The sequence below is a fragment of the Girardinichthys multiradiatus genome, chromosome X, assembly GCF_021462225.1.
Source record: "Girardinichthys multiradiatus isolate DD_20200921_A chromosome X, DD_fGirMul_XY1, whole genome shotgun sequence".
Taxonomy (NCBI): Eukaryota; Metazoa; Chordata; class Actinopteri; order Cyprinodontiformes; family Goodeidae; genus Girardinichthys; species Girardinichthys multiradiatus.
The window spans coordinates 38,564,033-38,579,761 of NC_061817.1; the positions used below are offsets into that span (position 1 = coordinate 38,564,033).

A 15,729-nucleotide genomic window follows, 5' to 3' on the forward strand; every position below is an offset into this window, starting at 1 on the left:
TTCTGACTTTTTTCTCAGAATTCTGACTTTTTTCTCAGAATTCTGACTTTAATCTCAGAATTCTGACTTTTTTCTCAGAATTCTGACTTTAATCTCAGAATTCTGACTTTTTTCTCAGAATTCTGATTTTAATCTCAGAATTCTGACTTTAATCTCAGAATTCTGACTTTAATCTCAGAATTCTGACTTTTTTCTCAGAATTCTGACTTTAATCAGAATTCTGACTTTTTTCTCAGAATTCTGACTTTAATCTCAGAATTCTGACTTTAATCTCAGAATTCTAACTTTTTTCTCAGAATTCTGATTTTAATCTCAGAATTCTGACTTTAATCTCAGAATTCTGACTTTAATCTCAGAATTCTGACTTTAATCTCAGAATTCTGACTTTTTTCTCAGAATTCTGACTTTAATCTCAGAATTCTGACTTTAATCAGAATTCTGACTTTTTTCTCAGAATTCTGACTTTAATCTCAGAATTCTGACTTTAATCTCAGAATTCTAACTTTTTTCTCAGAATTCTGACTTTAATCTCAGAATTCTGACTTTAATCTCAGAATTCTGACTTTTTTCTCAGAATTCTGACTTTAATCTCAGAATTCTGACTTTAATCTAAGAATTCTGACTTTTTTCTCAGAATTCTGACTTTTTTCTCAGAATTCTGACTTTAATCTCAGAATTCTGACTTTTTTCTCAGAATTCTGACTTTAATCTCAGAATTCTGACTTTTTTCTCAGAATTCTGATTTTAATCTCAGAATTCTGACTTTAATCTCAGAATTCTGATTTTAATCTCAGAATTCTGACTTTAATCTCAGAATTCTGACTTTAATCTCAGAATTCTGACTTTTTTCTCAGAATTCTGACTTTAATCTCAGAATTCTGACTTTAATCTCAGAATTCTGACTTTAATCTCAGAATTCTAACTTTTTTCTCAGAATTCTGATTTTAATCTCAGAATTCTGACTTTAATCTCAGAATTCTGACTTTAATCTCAGAATTCTGACTTTTTTCTCAGAATTCTGACTTTAATCTCAGAATTCTGACTTTAATCTCAGAATTCTGACTTTAATCTCAGAATTCTGACTTTTTTCTCAGAATTCTGACTTTAATCTCAGAATTCTGACTTTAATCTCAGAATTCTGACTTTTTTCTCAGAATTCTGACTTTAATCTCAGAATTCTGACTTTAATCTCAGAATTCTGACTTTTTTCTCAGAATTCTGACTTTAATCTCAGAATTCTGACTTTTTTCTCAGAATTCTGACTTTAATCTCAGAATTCTGACTTTTTTCTCAGAATTCTGACTTTAATCTCAGAATTCTGACTTTAATCTCAGAATTCTGACTTTAATCTCAGAATTCTGACTTTAATCTCAGAATTCTGACTTTAATCAGAATTCTGACTTTTTTCTCAGAATTCTGACTTTTTTCTCAGAATTCTGACTTTAATCTCAGAATTCTGACTTTAATCTCAGAATTCTGACTTTAATCTCAGAATTCTGACTTTTTTCTCAGAATTCTGACTTTTTTCTCAGAATTCTGACTTTAATCTCAGAATTCTGACTTTAATCTCAGAATTCTGACTTTAATCAGAATTCTGACTTTTTTCTCAGAATTCTGACTTTTTTCTCAGAATTCTGATTTTAATCTCAGAATTCTGACTTTAATCTCAGAATTCTGACTTTAATCTCAGAATTCTGACTTTTTTCTCAGAATTCTGACTTTAATCTCAGAATTCTGACTTTAATCTCAGAATTCTGACTTTAATCTCAGAATTCTGACTTTTTTCTCAGAATTCTGACTTTAATCTCAGAATTCTGACTTTTTTCTCAGAATTCTGACTTTAATCTCAGAATTCTGACTTTAATCTCAGAATTCTGACTTTTTTCTCAGAATTCTGACTTTTTTCTCAGAATTCTGACTTTAATCTCAGAATTCTGACTTTTTTCTCAGAATTCTGACTTTAATCTCAGAATTCTGACTTTTTTCTCAGAATTCTGACTTTAATCTCAGAATTCTGACTTTAATCTCAGAAGTCTGACTTTAATCTCAGAATTCTGACTTTTTTCTCAGAATTCTGACTTTAATCAGAATTCTGACTTTTTTCTCAGAATTCTGACTTTAATCTCAGAATTCTGACTTTAATCTCAGAATTCTGACTTTAATCAGAATTCTGACTTTTTTCTCAGAATTCTGACTTTAATCTCAGAATTCTGACTTTAATCTCAGAATTCTGACTTTAATCTCAGAATTCTGACTTTTTTCTCAGAATTCTGACTTTAATCTCAGAATTCTGACTTTAATCTCAGAATTCTGACTTTTTTCTCAGAATTCTGACTTTAATCTCAGAATTCTGACTTTTTTCTCAGAATTCTGACTTTAATCTCAGAATTCTGACTTTAATCTCAGAATTCTGACTTTTTTCTCAGAATTCTGATTTTAATCTCAGAATTCTGACTTTAATCTCAGAATTCTGACTTTAATCTCAGAATTCTGACTTTAATCTCAGAATTCTGACTTTAATCTCAGAATTCTGACTTTAATCTCAGAATTCTGACTTTTTTCTCAGAATTCTGACTTTAATCTCAGAATTCTGACTTTTTTCTCAGAATTCTGACTTTAATCTCAGAATTCTGACTTTAATCTCAGAATTCTGACTTTTTTCTCAGAATTCTGACTTTTTTCTCAGAATTCTGACTTTAATCTCAGAATTCTGACTTTTTTCTCAGAATTCTGACTTTAATCTCAGAATTCTGACTTTTTTCTCAGAATTCTGACTTTAATCTCAGAATTCTGACTTTAATCTCAGAAGTCTGACTTTAATCTCAGAATTCTGACTTTTTTCTCAGAATTCTGACTTTAATCAGAATTCTGACTTTTTTCTCAGAATTCTGACTTTAATCTCAGAATTCTGACTTTAATCTCAGAATTCTGACTTTAATCAGAATTCTGACTTTTTTCTCAGAATTCTGACTTTAATCTCAGAATTCTGACTTTAATCTCAGAATTCTGACTTTAATCTCAGAATTCTGACTTTTTTCTCAGAATTCTGACTTTAATCTCAGAATTCTGACTTTAATCTCAGAATTCTGACTTTTTTCTCAGAATTCTGACTTTAATCTCAGAATTCTGACTTTTTTCTCAGAATTCTGACTTTAATCTCAGAATTCTGACTTTAATCTCAGAATTCTGACTTTTTTCTCAGAATTCTGATTTTAATCTCAGAATTCTGACTTTAATCTCAGAATTCTGACTTTAATCTCAGAATTCTGACTTTAATCTCAGAATTCTGACTTTAATCTCAGAATTCTGACTTTAATCTCAGAATTCTGACTTTTTTCTCAGAATTCTGACTTTAATCTCAGAATTCTGACTTTAATCTCAGAATTCTGACTTTTTTCTCAGAATTCTGACTTTAATCTCAGAATTCTGACTTTTTTCTCAGAATTCTGACTTTAATCTCAGAATTCTGACTTTAATCTCAGAATTCTGACTTTTTTCTCAGAATTCTGACTTTTTTCTCAGAATTCTGACTTTAATCTCAGAATTCTGACTTTAATCTCAGAATTCTGACTTTAATCTAAGAATTCTGACTTTTTTCTCAGAATTCTGACTTTTTTCTCAGAATTCTGACTTTAATCTCAGAATTCTGACTTTAATCTCAGAATTCTGACTTTAATCAGAATTCTGACTTTTTTCTCAGAATTTTGATTTTAATCTCAGAATTCTGACTTTAATCTCAGAATTCTGACTTTAATCTCAGAATTCTGACTTTTTTCTCAGAATTCTGACTTTAATCTCAGAATTCTGACTTTTTTCTCAGAATTCTGACTTTAATCTCAGAATTCTGACTTTAATCTCAGAATTCTGACTTTTTTCTCAGAATTCTGACTTTAATCTCAGAATTCTGACTTTAATCTCAGAATTCTGACTTTACTCTCAGAATTCTGACTTTAATCTCAGAATTCTGACTTTAATGCAGGTGAGCACCTGGAAGCATCTGGGTGCAACCAGCTTCATCGCCTGAGATGTGAGTCGTGCAGGGGAACGTCCAGCAATCTTGGGAAACATGTCAGATTTAAGTGACTTTTTACGTGGCCGAGGGCTTCCTGAAGATGCCATTTCATTATTGGAAGAGCAGAAGGTGAGTAAAACAACAGAGTTAGTTTAGTGTCCAAAACGGAACGAGCTGTTAGCATGTTTGTTAGCTTACATCGTTAGGAGGAATAAACGTGTTCCACAATGTTACATCACACGCATTGAATATAGGGTTATTAGCTGCTGATTGCTGGAATTATCCCAAAAGTGTTGGTTGTGTTTTATTTTATTGTTCTTTGTGTTGAATGTTTTCCAAGGAAATTAACCAGTAGTTGAATTATAGACGCTAACCACCTGCCAACATGAAAAATGTATTTGATGCGTTCAATTGAGTAACTTTTCGTACAGCAGAGGAGAGAAACTTGAATGAAATTGAAGGTGAAATACATGTTTATATATATTAATCAGGAAAATGGATGGCTTGCATAAACAGCTGCCGATCCCCGATTGTTGTTCTGATTGTGGTTGACTAAAGATCCTCTCAAACCATTTGCTAGCACCAACTAATGTTGTGCAAATAACTATATATAGGCTATGTTAGTGGTACAATGTCGGAAAAATATACAAACTGTTAAAATGTCAGAATCACAAAATAATTTTCCTGCTCTGTGTTTTATGTGCCAGCTCAAGACTTAAATTACATTTTATACTCTGAGCTACCCTCATTGTTGTCAGTGCAGTTATCGCCAAGGTGCGGAAATGGTGGGCTACAGTTCACTAAATCAAACTTAATACAATCATTAATGTTTCTTATAAAACAGTAAAACTAAAATTGCTGGTTGGGGAGCACAGCCGCCTTGAACTTTGACCACAGGGTGATGTTGTTCGCACAACCAATGGAAATGCAAAATTATGTGATGGATGGATGGATGGATGGATGGATGGATGATCCAATTGCTGTTCCAAATAATGATATACAATGTTTCATTGTGTGTTCTCTGTGTAATACCCTTTATTAGACTGTATATTAATGAATCGGTGTTATTGTACCGACATGATAATCAATCCAATCCTTTCATTTTAAAATAAAGTAGTGGATGGTCCATTTACTGAAAGGCTATGCTTTAGCTCCTTCTTTCACCATTGTATGTCTCCCTAAAACAGTATATAGCTTTTATGCTATTTAAAGTCAGTATTTTCCTATTGGCATAAGGGTGATCTTAACACTGATTTGCAGGGAAGACTTTGAAATAAAGTAATTGTGTTTTCTGTCTGTTTTTGTGCAGATTGATTGGGATGTCATAGCGCTGATGGATGACGCAACTCTGGCAAATTACATCCCTTCCTATGGAGACCGAATTGCCCTCTTCAATTTCTGCAAAAGCAAACAACCACTCTCAAAAAGAAAACAGGGTCTTCTGCAGAAGCTTCGTGAGAAAATGAAAACCAAAAAGGAAAGTCCAAAGGAAAACACCTCTCAAGAAAGAACAAGACAGACAAAGAAGCAAAAAGCAACACGAAATATTGAGATAGGATGGATACATACTGATGGAAAAATAACCAAACAGGTGAGAGCGAAACAGGGAGGTGGGACTAGAAAAATTCAAATGGCCACCGATTCTGAATTAAAAGATATTCTTCATGAAGGAAATAAACTTTTTTTCCTGATGGCATGTCTCCTAAGGGTCCTGAGACAGATTTTGAGTTTGAGGTTTGGGACTTTAAACAGAACCACCTTACTGATGACACCTGCCTGACGATTGGCAATATGTATGAAGCAGCGAGGCTGACAATGTTACGCTTCTACATTGCAACAAAGCCAAAAGTTCCTGAAGAAGATGACAGCGAGACATCCGAAGTCATATTTGTCTTGGAAAGCAGTAGCAGTGAAATTAATCCATTGCAAACGTGGGAAGTCAGGAGTTCTTCTGTTGATGCCCACCCTGGTTTAGAACCTTCAGATGATTCAGAAATTACTTTTGGTCCCATTCTTAATGCTGAGGAAGATACAGAAGACACATTAATCTATGAGGGTTTTCTTGTACCCCTCAGTCCAGCTAATCCAGATGATGCAATAACAATCACTGTACGTCATACTAACACTTTACATGACATTATTACTGCTTTCTCTGATTCAGATATTATGAGAAAAACACTGAATGTGAAGCGCATACTTCCAGACAACACAGAAGAAGCAGGCAGTGGCTCAGGGATACTAAGAGATGTTCTCACCTGCTTCTGGAATGAATTCTATGAGCGATGCACCCTCGGTACAACAGTTAAAGTCCCCTTCATTCGCCATGATTTTCCTGCTGAAAAATGGAAGGCAGTTGGACGAATACTTTTGAAAGGTTACCAAGACTGTCAGTATTTTCCAAATAAACTTGCAATCCCTTTTCTTGAACAAGTGCTTTTCAGTAGCGTTTACAGCGATCTTAAAGCACATTTTCTACAGTTTGTCAGCAGCCAAGAATGTGAGGTTTTGAGGGAAGCAGTCAAGAATTTTTCTGCTGTTGACCAAGATGATCTTGTGGAGGTTCTTGACAGTTATGGCTGTAGAAAAAGAATAATTGCCGAGACTCTTCCTACAATCCTTGATGAAATAGCACACAAAGAGCTTGTCCAAAAACCAATGTTCGTCATTGACTGCTGGAGAGAGATCATCTATCCACATATTTCCCTCAGTCCAGAGGCACTGATCAAGTTGTTCTCAGACCTGCAACCAACATCAAAAAAAGTCTGCCAACTGCTGAAATTTGCTGAGGATTTGTCTCCAAAGCAAAAAGATGTGGGAAATCATCTCAAAAGATTCATCAGAGAGCTGGATGACATTAAACTTCAGAAATTTATGCGATTCTGCACTGGATCTGATCTTATAGTAACAAACAGTATTTTTGTGGAATTTCAAGATATGACGGCATTCACAAGAAGATCAGTGGGTCACACATGTGGAAGTATTCTGCAAATAGCTGACAACTATGAAAATTTCCCAGACTTCCGTTCTGAATTTAATGCTGTTCTTGAAAGTAATGTCTGGGTAATGGACATTGTTTAGACAGCTACTGCAATCCATTACATTTGAACGGTTCATGCAGACTAGAGCAGAGCTGCAAAGAGACATAAAGAATATGTATTTTGAACTTATGAAAATTACGCCTGTTTAAAACAAATCTGAGTAATTGTCCATTTATGTCAGAAGACCGGTTTTGACTGCAATTATTCCAGTTTCTTTTATCATTCCTAGTTTCACACGACACAATGAAGTGGTAAAAAAAAAGAATGAGTTTTACACTGTTTATTACTATATCCAGAGCTGTCTTCACCAGATCTGAGTTCTCCTGCTGCATGAAAGAAACCTGTAGCAGCAACAGGAAAAATTATTTCAAGAGATCTAAAGAAAATGTAATGAAGCTTCTTTTTTAAGCTTCTTTAGTGCCTCATGTTTTGTAGCAGTTTAGCTAAATCAAATACTCTTGTAAGTAAGGAGTCAGACTTAATTAATCCAGATATTTTATTATTGGGTCTGGATAAAACTCAAACATTGTTACATTGTAAATGTTATCTGTACAATTTTACATATTTGAATTAGTCATGTCTGACAGTATGTTTCTTTACAGTTTATGCAATTGTTAGCTAAGTTAAGCTGAGGTTTCAATTTTTAGTATTTGCTGTTAAAGTACAATTGAAAGTTACAGAAAATATATTTATATATTTTCCAGTATTTTCTAAATGTCATATTGATTCTAAGCATGTGTGTTTCTCATACGCCAATAATCCACTGCATAATGGATTCAGTCTGTTTTGAAGAAATGTACTGGTTTCTAATGTTATAAATAGAAAGTATACAATGCAGTGCAGTGCTCGGTGAACAGAAGATATCCAATTTTTGTTTCTGCATTTCCTCAACAATTAGCACTTGTTTTATCTCTACACCCTAGATGACTCTTTTTATTTTTGATACCACAAGAGCAATAGTGTTAATTTTTTACACTGTCACTGATGTATAACACAGGGTTGTATTAGATCTAGTTTCTGTTTTTAAAGGTTGGCTCATTCTAATGGCCATGTTGTTGGGATTAGCAAGAAAATGTTTCTTGTAAAATTTTGCTAATAAATGTTACTTTAAAATAAAATTCTATCATGGTTTTTAATATGTTGATCTAGCTCCTTATCCATTTGAACAGGCGTCAAATCTATCCCCTTACCTCCGGCTTTTAATATGTGTTGGCTGTAAATGAAAGAAAAATTTAACATGTGGCTTGGCTTTCATCGACCAAATTAAAGACTGTGATCAGCTAATTTAATTGAGAGAAATATTTAACTTTACAGGATAATGAATAACCCTAAGGTAAATCATTTATTGTGAGAAAATGAAGAGAATGGAATCAGAATTCAAAAGAACTCAGTAACAGAGCTGAATGCCATTTATTTGTCTTTAACATGTCATTAGAAAAAGTTAGATACACATTTGATAATTGCAAATGGTTTCAGACTTAATGGGACAATAACTTGGAACTTCTTTTGGGCACTGTTTTGTCACATAGGTGCAGGGAAGCCCTGAAGAGGCTTGATAACAAGCTATTAATTTTATTCAGGTATGATGGAGAAGGAATCCACCTAAAAGATGTAGGACAGTAGCTCTCGAGGGCTGAACTTGCCCCTCCTCCCCGAGTTAATGCATGGGTAATTTGCTGATACACACAAGGCTTACAATTATCGATCTGGATTGCCAGTCATGAATAGTAAGAAAAAAAGTTGGCAACAGAATGCAACGGATAGTTAGTGAGTTTATACTTCACAAATGCCTGGCAACAAAACAGTGATGTTTATATTTAATGGAAGGCAGGTTTACAAATTTTATAATATCCTTTTTGCTGTACTCGTACTGCCATTTCATTCACATTTCACACATACATTGTCATTGGATTTTATTTAACAATACAGAATTGTGTTAGAAGAAAAAATACATTTGTTTATGCAGCTGAAAGCATAGCTAGTTAGAAGAATTTGTTACATAACTGATGATCACATCACACTATCTATATTTGACAAGAAATGAGCATTGCTACTTCTAATGACTGAGTGTAAAAGTAAAGAAAAAACTATATATTGGGACAAGATGTCAACCAAACATTTTTTTACTTTGATCAGTAAAATGGTAGCTGAAAAACTAAACTCATATCAAAACACTGCATTTACATTATACCAGTAATAACCATTAATATTCTGACAGAATGATGTAAAAAATGACATGTTTGCTTGCCCCCAAAATGTATTTCATTTGATACAAAGCAAGAATACCTGCATATAGGGTACCTGTAAGACATGACAACTACTCACATAATCAAGATAAACAGAAACACTGTTTTTTCTCTTTTTGACTACAGAAATTTCTTAAACACTTTGGAGTATTTTTTCTCTTAACCTTATATACAGATCAGCAGCAACAAGTGGATCTCTTGGGGCATTCCATTCATTTTCTACCATAAGCAGACAACAAAGTTCAAACACTGTTTCATCGCAGGGATATTGGCCTTTTGGTGTACACTCTTCCATGCACACACTGATCTCATCCATGAAAACAGGTTTCAGTCTATTATCCTCAGCCCTGTGCAGCTCTGGAAAAGAGTACATCACTACTGGTCGACCCGATGATGCACCACCACTTGGCCTGATTTTGTGTGAGTTCCATGTGTGCACAACGTCATCAAGTTCATCCTGCATAAAAACAGCACAGTGTAAATGTATAAAACAGATAATGGAACAATAACTTTTCCCAAGGTTGGGGCTTATTAAGTAATTAATACAAAAAGAAAGTGACCTCTAATACCAAGCACAACAACAATATAGCACTTTCAGCAAACAGCACATGCACACAGAGAGGTGCAACACTTTAAACTGTATGATCCCTAATTTCATATGTAGCATTAACTTACTGATAAAAATGCTTTCTGAAACCAGACCCAAGGGAGCACTGGGGAACAGACTCCCTACTAATTTAAAACATTTGGCAATAAAAACACATTTGCTCCATGCACATGTGCTGAGAAAGGTGTAGTTATGTCTAATGATAAAATAAATTCCATCAAATTATTAAAATGAAAATAAACTCATTTTATTCACAAAAGACCTTTTGATATTTCTAAAAACACTACCAGAACATTTACATGTTCAACTTTTGAAACAGACATTACAGAACATGTGTACACCCTTTTACCTGAATAAGATTAAGAAAGCAGAATTGGATAAGATTTTTGTCCAAAAAGTCTCCAGTGAAGTGACCATCATCCTGAAAGGTTTGAAATAAGCTCATCCAAAACTGTGCACTTTGTTTGCGGAGGGTAGCCCACCACCCTTCTATACGTTGGTTGGCTGTACTTCTTCCATAAACGAAACTTTTATCCCCTGCAAAACTGTCTGTGTGGTTTCTCCACAGAAACATCTGCATTTGTTCGACACATCTATTTTCTGTTCCTCTGTCAGCACGTATCCTCTCTGGACATCCATTGATGCATGAAACTGTTTTCAGAAAATAACTTGCAATCAATTTAGGGTCATTGTTTGTGACATAAGCCTCCATCCATAAAACATAGCGGCTAAAACCGTCTATGCAGCCACTAATAGCAATGCCATATAGTTTTAGTTTATCATAGCCATCCATGTGCCAAAGTGCATTTGGTCCTTTGCAGTTGTACTGACGTCTTCTCAATCGTCGAGCTCGTCTTAGTTCCACACCTTGTGGGTCAACCAATTTAATTATGCGTCTTACAGTATCTTGTGACACCACAATTCCACATTGAACTGCATGAAGATGTAGCCATCGATAACCTTGCATCTGACCACTGGTCATGATTTCTTGTTGGACAAAGACCATCACTTCTTCCAGGTCTGACTGATTCTTCCTTCTGAACAGCCCAAGTCTTTTACAAATTCTCTTTAGAGTTCGAACACTTATTATAGTCTGATGACTGTGTGCTAAAATTGCAAGTATTTCTTTGTTACTGAAAGAAAGTCTGAAGTAGAGTCTGACTAGGTCATCCAAATCTGACATTTCAGGAACTGTGTCTCTCACTCTGAGAGGGGAACTCTTGGCAGAAGACCCTGTTTTCTTTTTGAGAGTGGTTGTTTGCTTTTGCAGAAATTGAAGAGGGCAATTCGGTCTCCATAGGAAGGGATGTAATTTGCCAGAGTTGCGTCATCCATCAGCGCTATGACATCCCAATCAATCTGCACAAAAACAGACAGAAAACACAATTACTTTATTTCAAAGTCTTCCCTGCAAATCAGTGTTAAGATCACCCTTATGCCAATAGGAAAATACTGACTTTAAATAGCATAAAAGCTATATACTGTTTTAGGGAGACATACAATGGTGAAAGAAGGAGCTAAAGCATAGCCTTTCAGTAAATGGACCATCCTCTACTTTATTTTAAAATGAAAGGATTGGATTGATTATCATGTCGGTACAATAACACCGATTCATTAATATACAGTCTAATAAAGGGTATTACACAGAGAACACACAATGAAACATTGTATATCATTATTTGGAACAGCAATTGGATCATCCATCCATCCATCCATCCATCCATCCATCCATCACATAATTTTACGTTTCCATTGGTTGTGCGAACAACATCACCCTGTGGTCAAAGTTCAAGGCGGCTGTGCTCCCCAACCAGCAATTTTAGTTTTACTGTTTTATAAGAAACATTAATGAGTGTATTAAGTTTGATTTAGTGAACTGTAGCCCACCATTTCCGCACCTTGGCGATAACTGCACTGACAACAATGAGGGTAGCTCAGAGTATAAAATGTAATTTAAGTCTTGAGCTGGCACATAAAACACAGAGCAGGAAAATTATTTTGTGATTCTGACATTTTAACAGTTTGTATATTTTTCCGACATTGTACCACTAACATAGCCTATATATAGTTATTTGCACAACATTAGTTGGTGCTAGCGAATGGTTTGAGAGGATCTTTAGTCAACCACAATCAGAACAACAATCGGGGATCGGCAGCTGTTTATGCAAGCCATCCATTTTCCTGATTAATATATATAAACATGTATTTCACCTTCAATTTCATTCAAGTTTCTCTCCTCTGCTGTACGAAAAGTTACTCAATTGAACGCATCAAATACATTTTTCATGTTGGCAGGTGGTTAGCGTCTATAATTCAACTACTGGTTAATTTCCTTGGAAAACATTCAACACAAAGAACAATAAAATAAAACACAACCAACACTTTTGGGATAATTCCAGCAATCAGCAGCTAATAACCCTATATTCAATGCGTGTGATGTAACATTGTGGAACACGTTTATTCCTCCTAACGATGTAAGCTAACAAACATGCTAACAGCTCGTTCCGTTTTGGACACTAAACTAACTCTGTTGTTTTACTCACCTTCTGCTCTTCCAATAATGAAATGGCATCTTCAGGAAGCCCTCGGACACGTAAAAAGTCACTTAAATCTGACATGTTTCCCAAGATTGCTGGACGTTCCCCTGCACGACTCACATCTCAGGCGATGAAGCTGGTTGCACCCAGATGCTTCCAGGTGCTCACCTGCATTAAAGTCAAAATTCTGAGATTAAAGTCAGAATTCTGAGAGTAAAGTCAGAATTCTGAGATTAAAGTCAGAATTCTGAGAAAAAAGTCAGAATTCTGAGATTAAAGTCAGAATTCTGAGATTAAAGTCAGAATTCTGAGATTAAAGTCAGAATTCTGAGATTGAATTCTGAGATTAAAGTCAGAATTCTGAGAAAAAAGTCAGAATTCTGAGATTGAATTCTGAGATTGAATTCTGAGATTAAAGTCAGAATTCTGAGAAAAAAGTCAGAATTCTGAGATTAAAGTCAGAATTCTGAGAAAAAAGTCAAAATTCTGAGATTAAAGTCAGAATTCTGAGAGTAAAGTCAGAATTCTGAGATTAAAGTCAGAATTCTGAGAAAAAAGTCAGAATTCTGAGATTAAAGTCAGAATTCTGAGATTGAATTCTGAGATTAAAGTCAGAATTCTGAGAAAAAAGTCAGAATTCTGAGATTAAAGTCAGAATTCTGAGATTAAAGTCAGAATTCTGAGATTAAAGTCAGAATTCTGAGATTGAATTCTGAGATTAAAGTCAGAATTCTGAGAAAAAAGTCAGAATTCTGAGATTGAATTCTGAGATTGAATTCTGAGATTAAAGTCAGAATTCTGAGAAAAAAGTCAGAATTCTGAGATTAAAGTCAGAATTCTGAGATTAAAGTCAGAATTCTGAGAAAAAAGTCAAAATTCTGAGATTAAAGTCAGAATTCTGAGAGTAAAGTCAGAATTCTGAGATTAAAGTCAGAATTCTGAGAAAAAAGTCAGAATTCTGAGATTAAAGTCAGAATTCTGAGATTGAATTCTGAGATTAAAGTCAGAATTCTGAGAAAAAAGTCAAAATTCTGAGATTAAAGTCAGAATTCTGAGAAAAAAGCCAGAATTCTGAGAAAAAAGCCAGAATTCTGAGATTAAAGTCAGAATTTTATTTTATTTTTTTAGTGGCCCTAATACTCTTCCGTACAAATTAGATACAAAGGATGTCTTAAAATTACAAGGGGATCTAAAATTAGAAATAATGAAAACTAAAAAGAGAAAAATAACAAAGAACAATGGGGAAAGAACAGAGAAAAATCTCTGATTTAACAGAAATATGTACACGATGGCATAAAAATACGGATTTTCAGGTAACTTAATTATCACTGAAATCCTAAAACTACACGGGGATCTTAAACTGGAGATTATGCATTCAAAGGATTCAAGAGACAATAAAAAACCTTGCCAGATTATAATTTCAAAGGGGACTTTTCAGTCCCTGAGTGCACACAGTTAATAAACAGATTAAAACAAAAAGATGAATTAAAAAAACAATAAGAGCAGCTTTTAACTGACATAGCCATAATACTGAGGCCTTAAGAAAAGCACAGGAAAAAAAAAAAAACTTTCAGCTTAACTGAAAACAAATAAAGGGGGGCGGACCGCCACCCATCCCAGGTTAGGATACCAAGGTAGCCCCAAATTATAAAGACTAAGAGATGGTTTTAGAGGACGTGGTAAAATAAGTTAAAATAGGAGGTGACAATGTGGACAACATGGAAACTGTCCAACTGGACAACCCAGTGTTAAAGAAGTAATCTGAGAGTAAAAGATTTTGTAGGCAAGCATTAGTGAGAAACAGGTGCTTTAAAAATCATTCTATGGTGTTATACTACCAACAATATCATGATAAAATGCAAAAGATTCATTTTACAGGGAAATAATTCCATATTTGGCTCAGATTGTTTGCATTCTTGATTTTTCCTCTTTGAGAGAAGTTAAATTTCAGCTATGTGAAACGACCTTGACAAAGAGATGCAGCTGCCTGAAAACAAAGATAAAACTTCTGCAAACAGCAGAAGTCTGTCTCTGCTGAAAGGTCTGAAAAAAAAAAAAAACAATTGTAACTCTACCCTGCATGTGTCAAACTCAAGGTCCGCGGGCCAAAACCGGACCTCAGAAGTTTAGTGATTCTCTAGAAGTAGAGCCTTTTAATATGGTGATTGTGTGCTTGAATGTTATTTTGTCAATCAATAAGCAGTTTTGTCTACATTCTGCCACAATCTGCCTTTTGAAAATGTTTTGAATCTTGCTCTTTATGTCTAAAAAAAAAAAAAAGAAAAGAAAAATTGGCTAAAGTCTGCAGACACAAAATGAACTTGGATTGAAGCTCTAACTATGTTTATTTAATCTGAGATCTTCTCCAAATGCAACAGTATATGTCAGTCTACATGAGATACTAACAACTTCACCTACTGATATAATATAAAGATCTGATTGAATATGTGAAACAAACAATGATGAAAGTTTTTCAACAGGTGATGTTCATCCAGAAGGAAGACAGTGTTCCTAGGAAATGCAGCTCATTCATTAACAATCACTTTTTCTCCTATAGGTGGAAGTTTTGCTGATTAATCATAGGCTGGATCTATGAAACATTATGAGCACAGACCAAATGACCAAGGTTCTGACTGACTTATGAACCTCACTGACCTGACAATGATAACATGACACCCAACAAATAACACCTTTAAGGTGGACCCACTAAGACCACCTTATTGATTCTTGGTGAATAAAAAAAAAAGAATTGAAGCGTTCAAAACAGACCTTGTGGAAACAAAAGGGGTTATGAGGAAACAATGTGCATTTTAAGAATAATAGAAGTCAAATTATGTTCAAATCTTTGCAAATAAAATGACTCTGACAGAGAAATAAGTAAGTAGTGTGTGAATGTGTGTGAATGGGAATGACTGATTTCATTGTAATGCATCTTTGAGGGACCTTAAAAGCGCTAATAAAGGTCTGATGTTCTGATGATCTTTGCCAAATTTATATCTTAATAAGGTTTCCAGAATCTTTTTCGAAAAATCATATAAAGATATCAAAGGTTCTACCTGTATTGAAAATACTGATAACCATAAGAAAGTTCATAGATCCGTCTTCAATTTTTCATAATTCTTTTACAAACAGGTTATTTAAACTTTCATGTGGCCAAATGTCTGTGTTTGACTTTCTGTTTTTGTGAAATAAATGTTTGTTTCATGTTATGTAAAAATTAGAGTCCTCAACATTACCATAATAATATTAGGTCAGTTCTCTATGGTAAAACAAAAAGATTTTAACAGAT

At 34.3% G+C, this 15,729-nt stretch overlaps 1 protein-coding gene and 1 long non-coding RNA gene across 2 annotated transcripts; one reads left to right on the forward strand and one right to left on the reverse strand.

Moving 5' to 3' along the window:
- The first annotated feature begins 3,992 nt into the window (after positions 1-3,992).
- On the forward strand, positions 3,993-7,090 carry LOC124862496. The gene is made up of 3 exons (XM_047356451.1): positions 3,993-4,141; positions 5,322-5,603; positions 5,720-7,090. Exons 1-3 carry the CDS (start codon positions 4,067-4,069, stop codon positions 7,088-7,090), a joined length of 1,728 nt encoding a protein of 575 aa, XP_047212407.1. The 5' UTR covers positions 3,993-4,066.
- A 1,858-nt stretch (positions 7,091-8,948) lies between these two features.
- Positions 8,949-12,523, reverse strand: LOC124863351. The gene is made up of 3 exons (XR_007037112.1): positions 12,447-12,523; positions 11,108-11,262; positions 8,949-9,753 (listed from the first exon to the last, which is right to left on the reverse strand). It is a non-coding gene; the product is annotated as an uncharacterized LOC124863351 (long non-coding RNA).
- Positions 12,524-15,729: the final 3,206 nt, after the last annotated feature.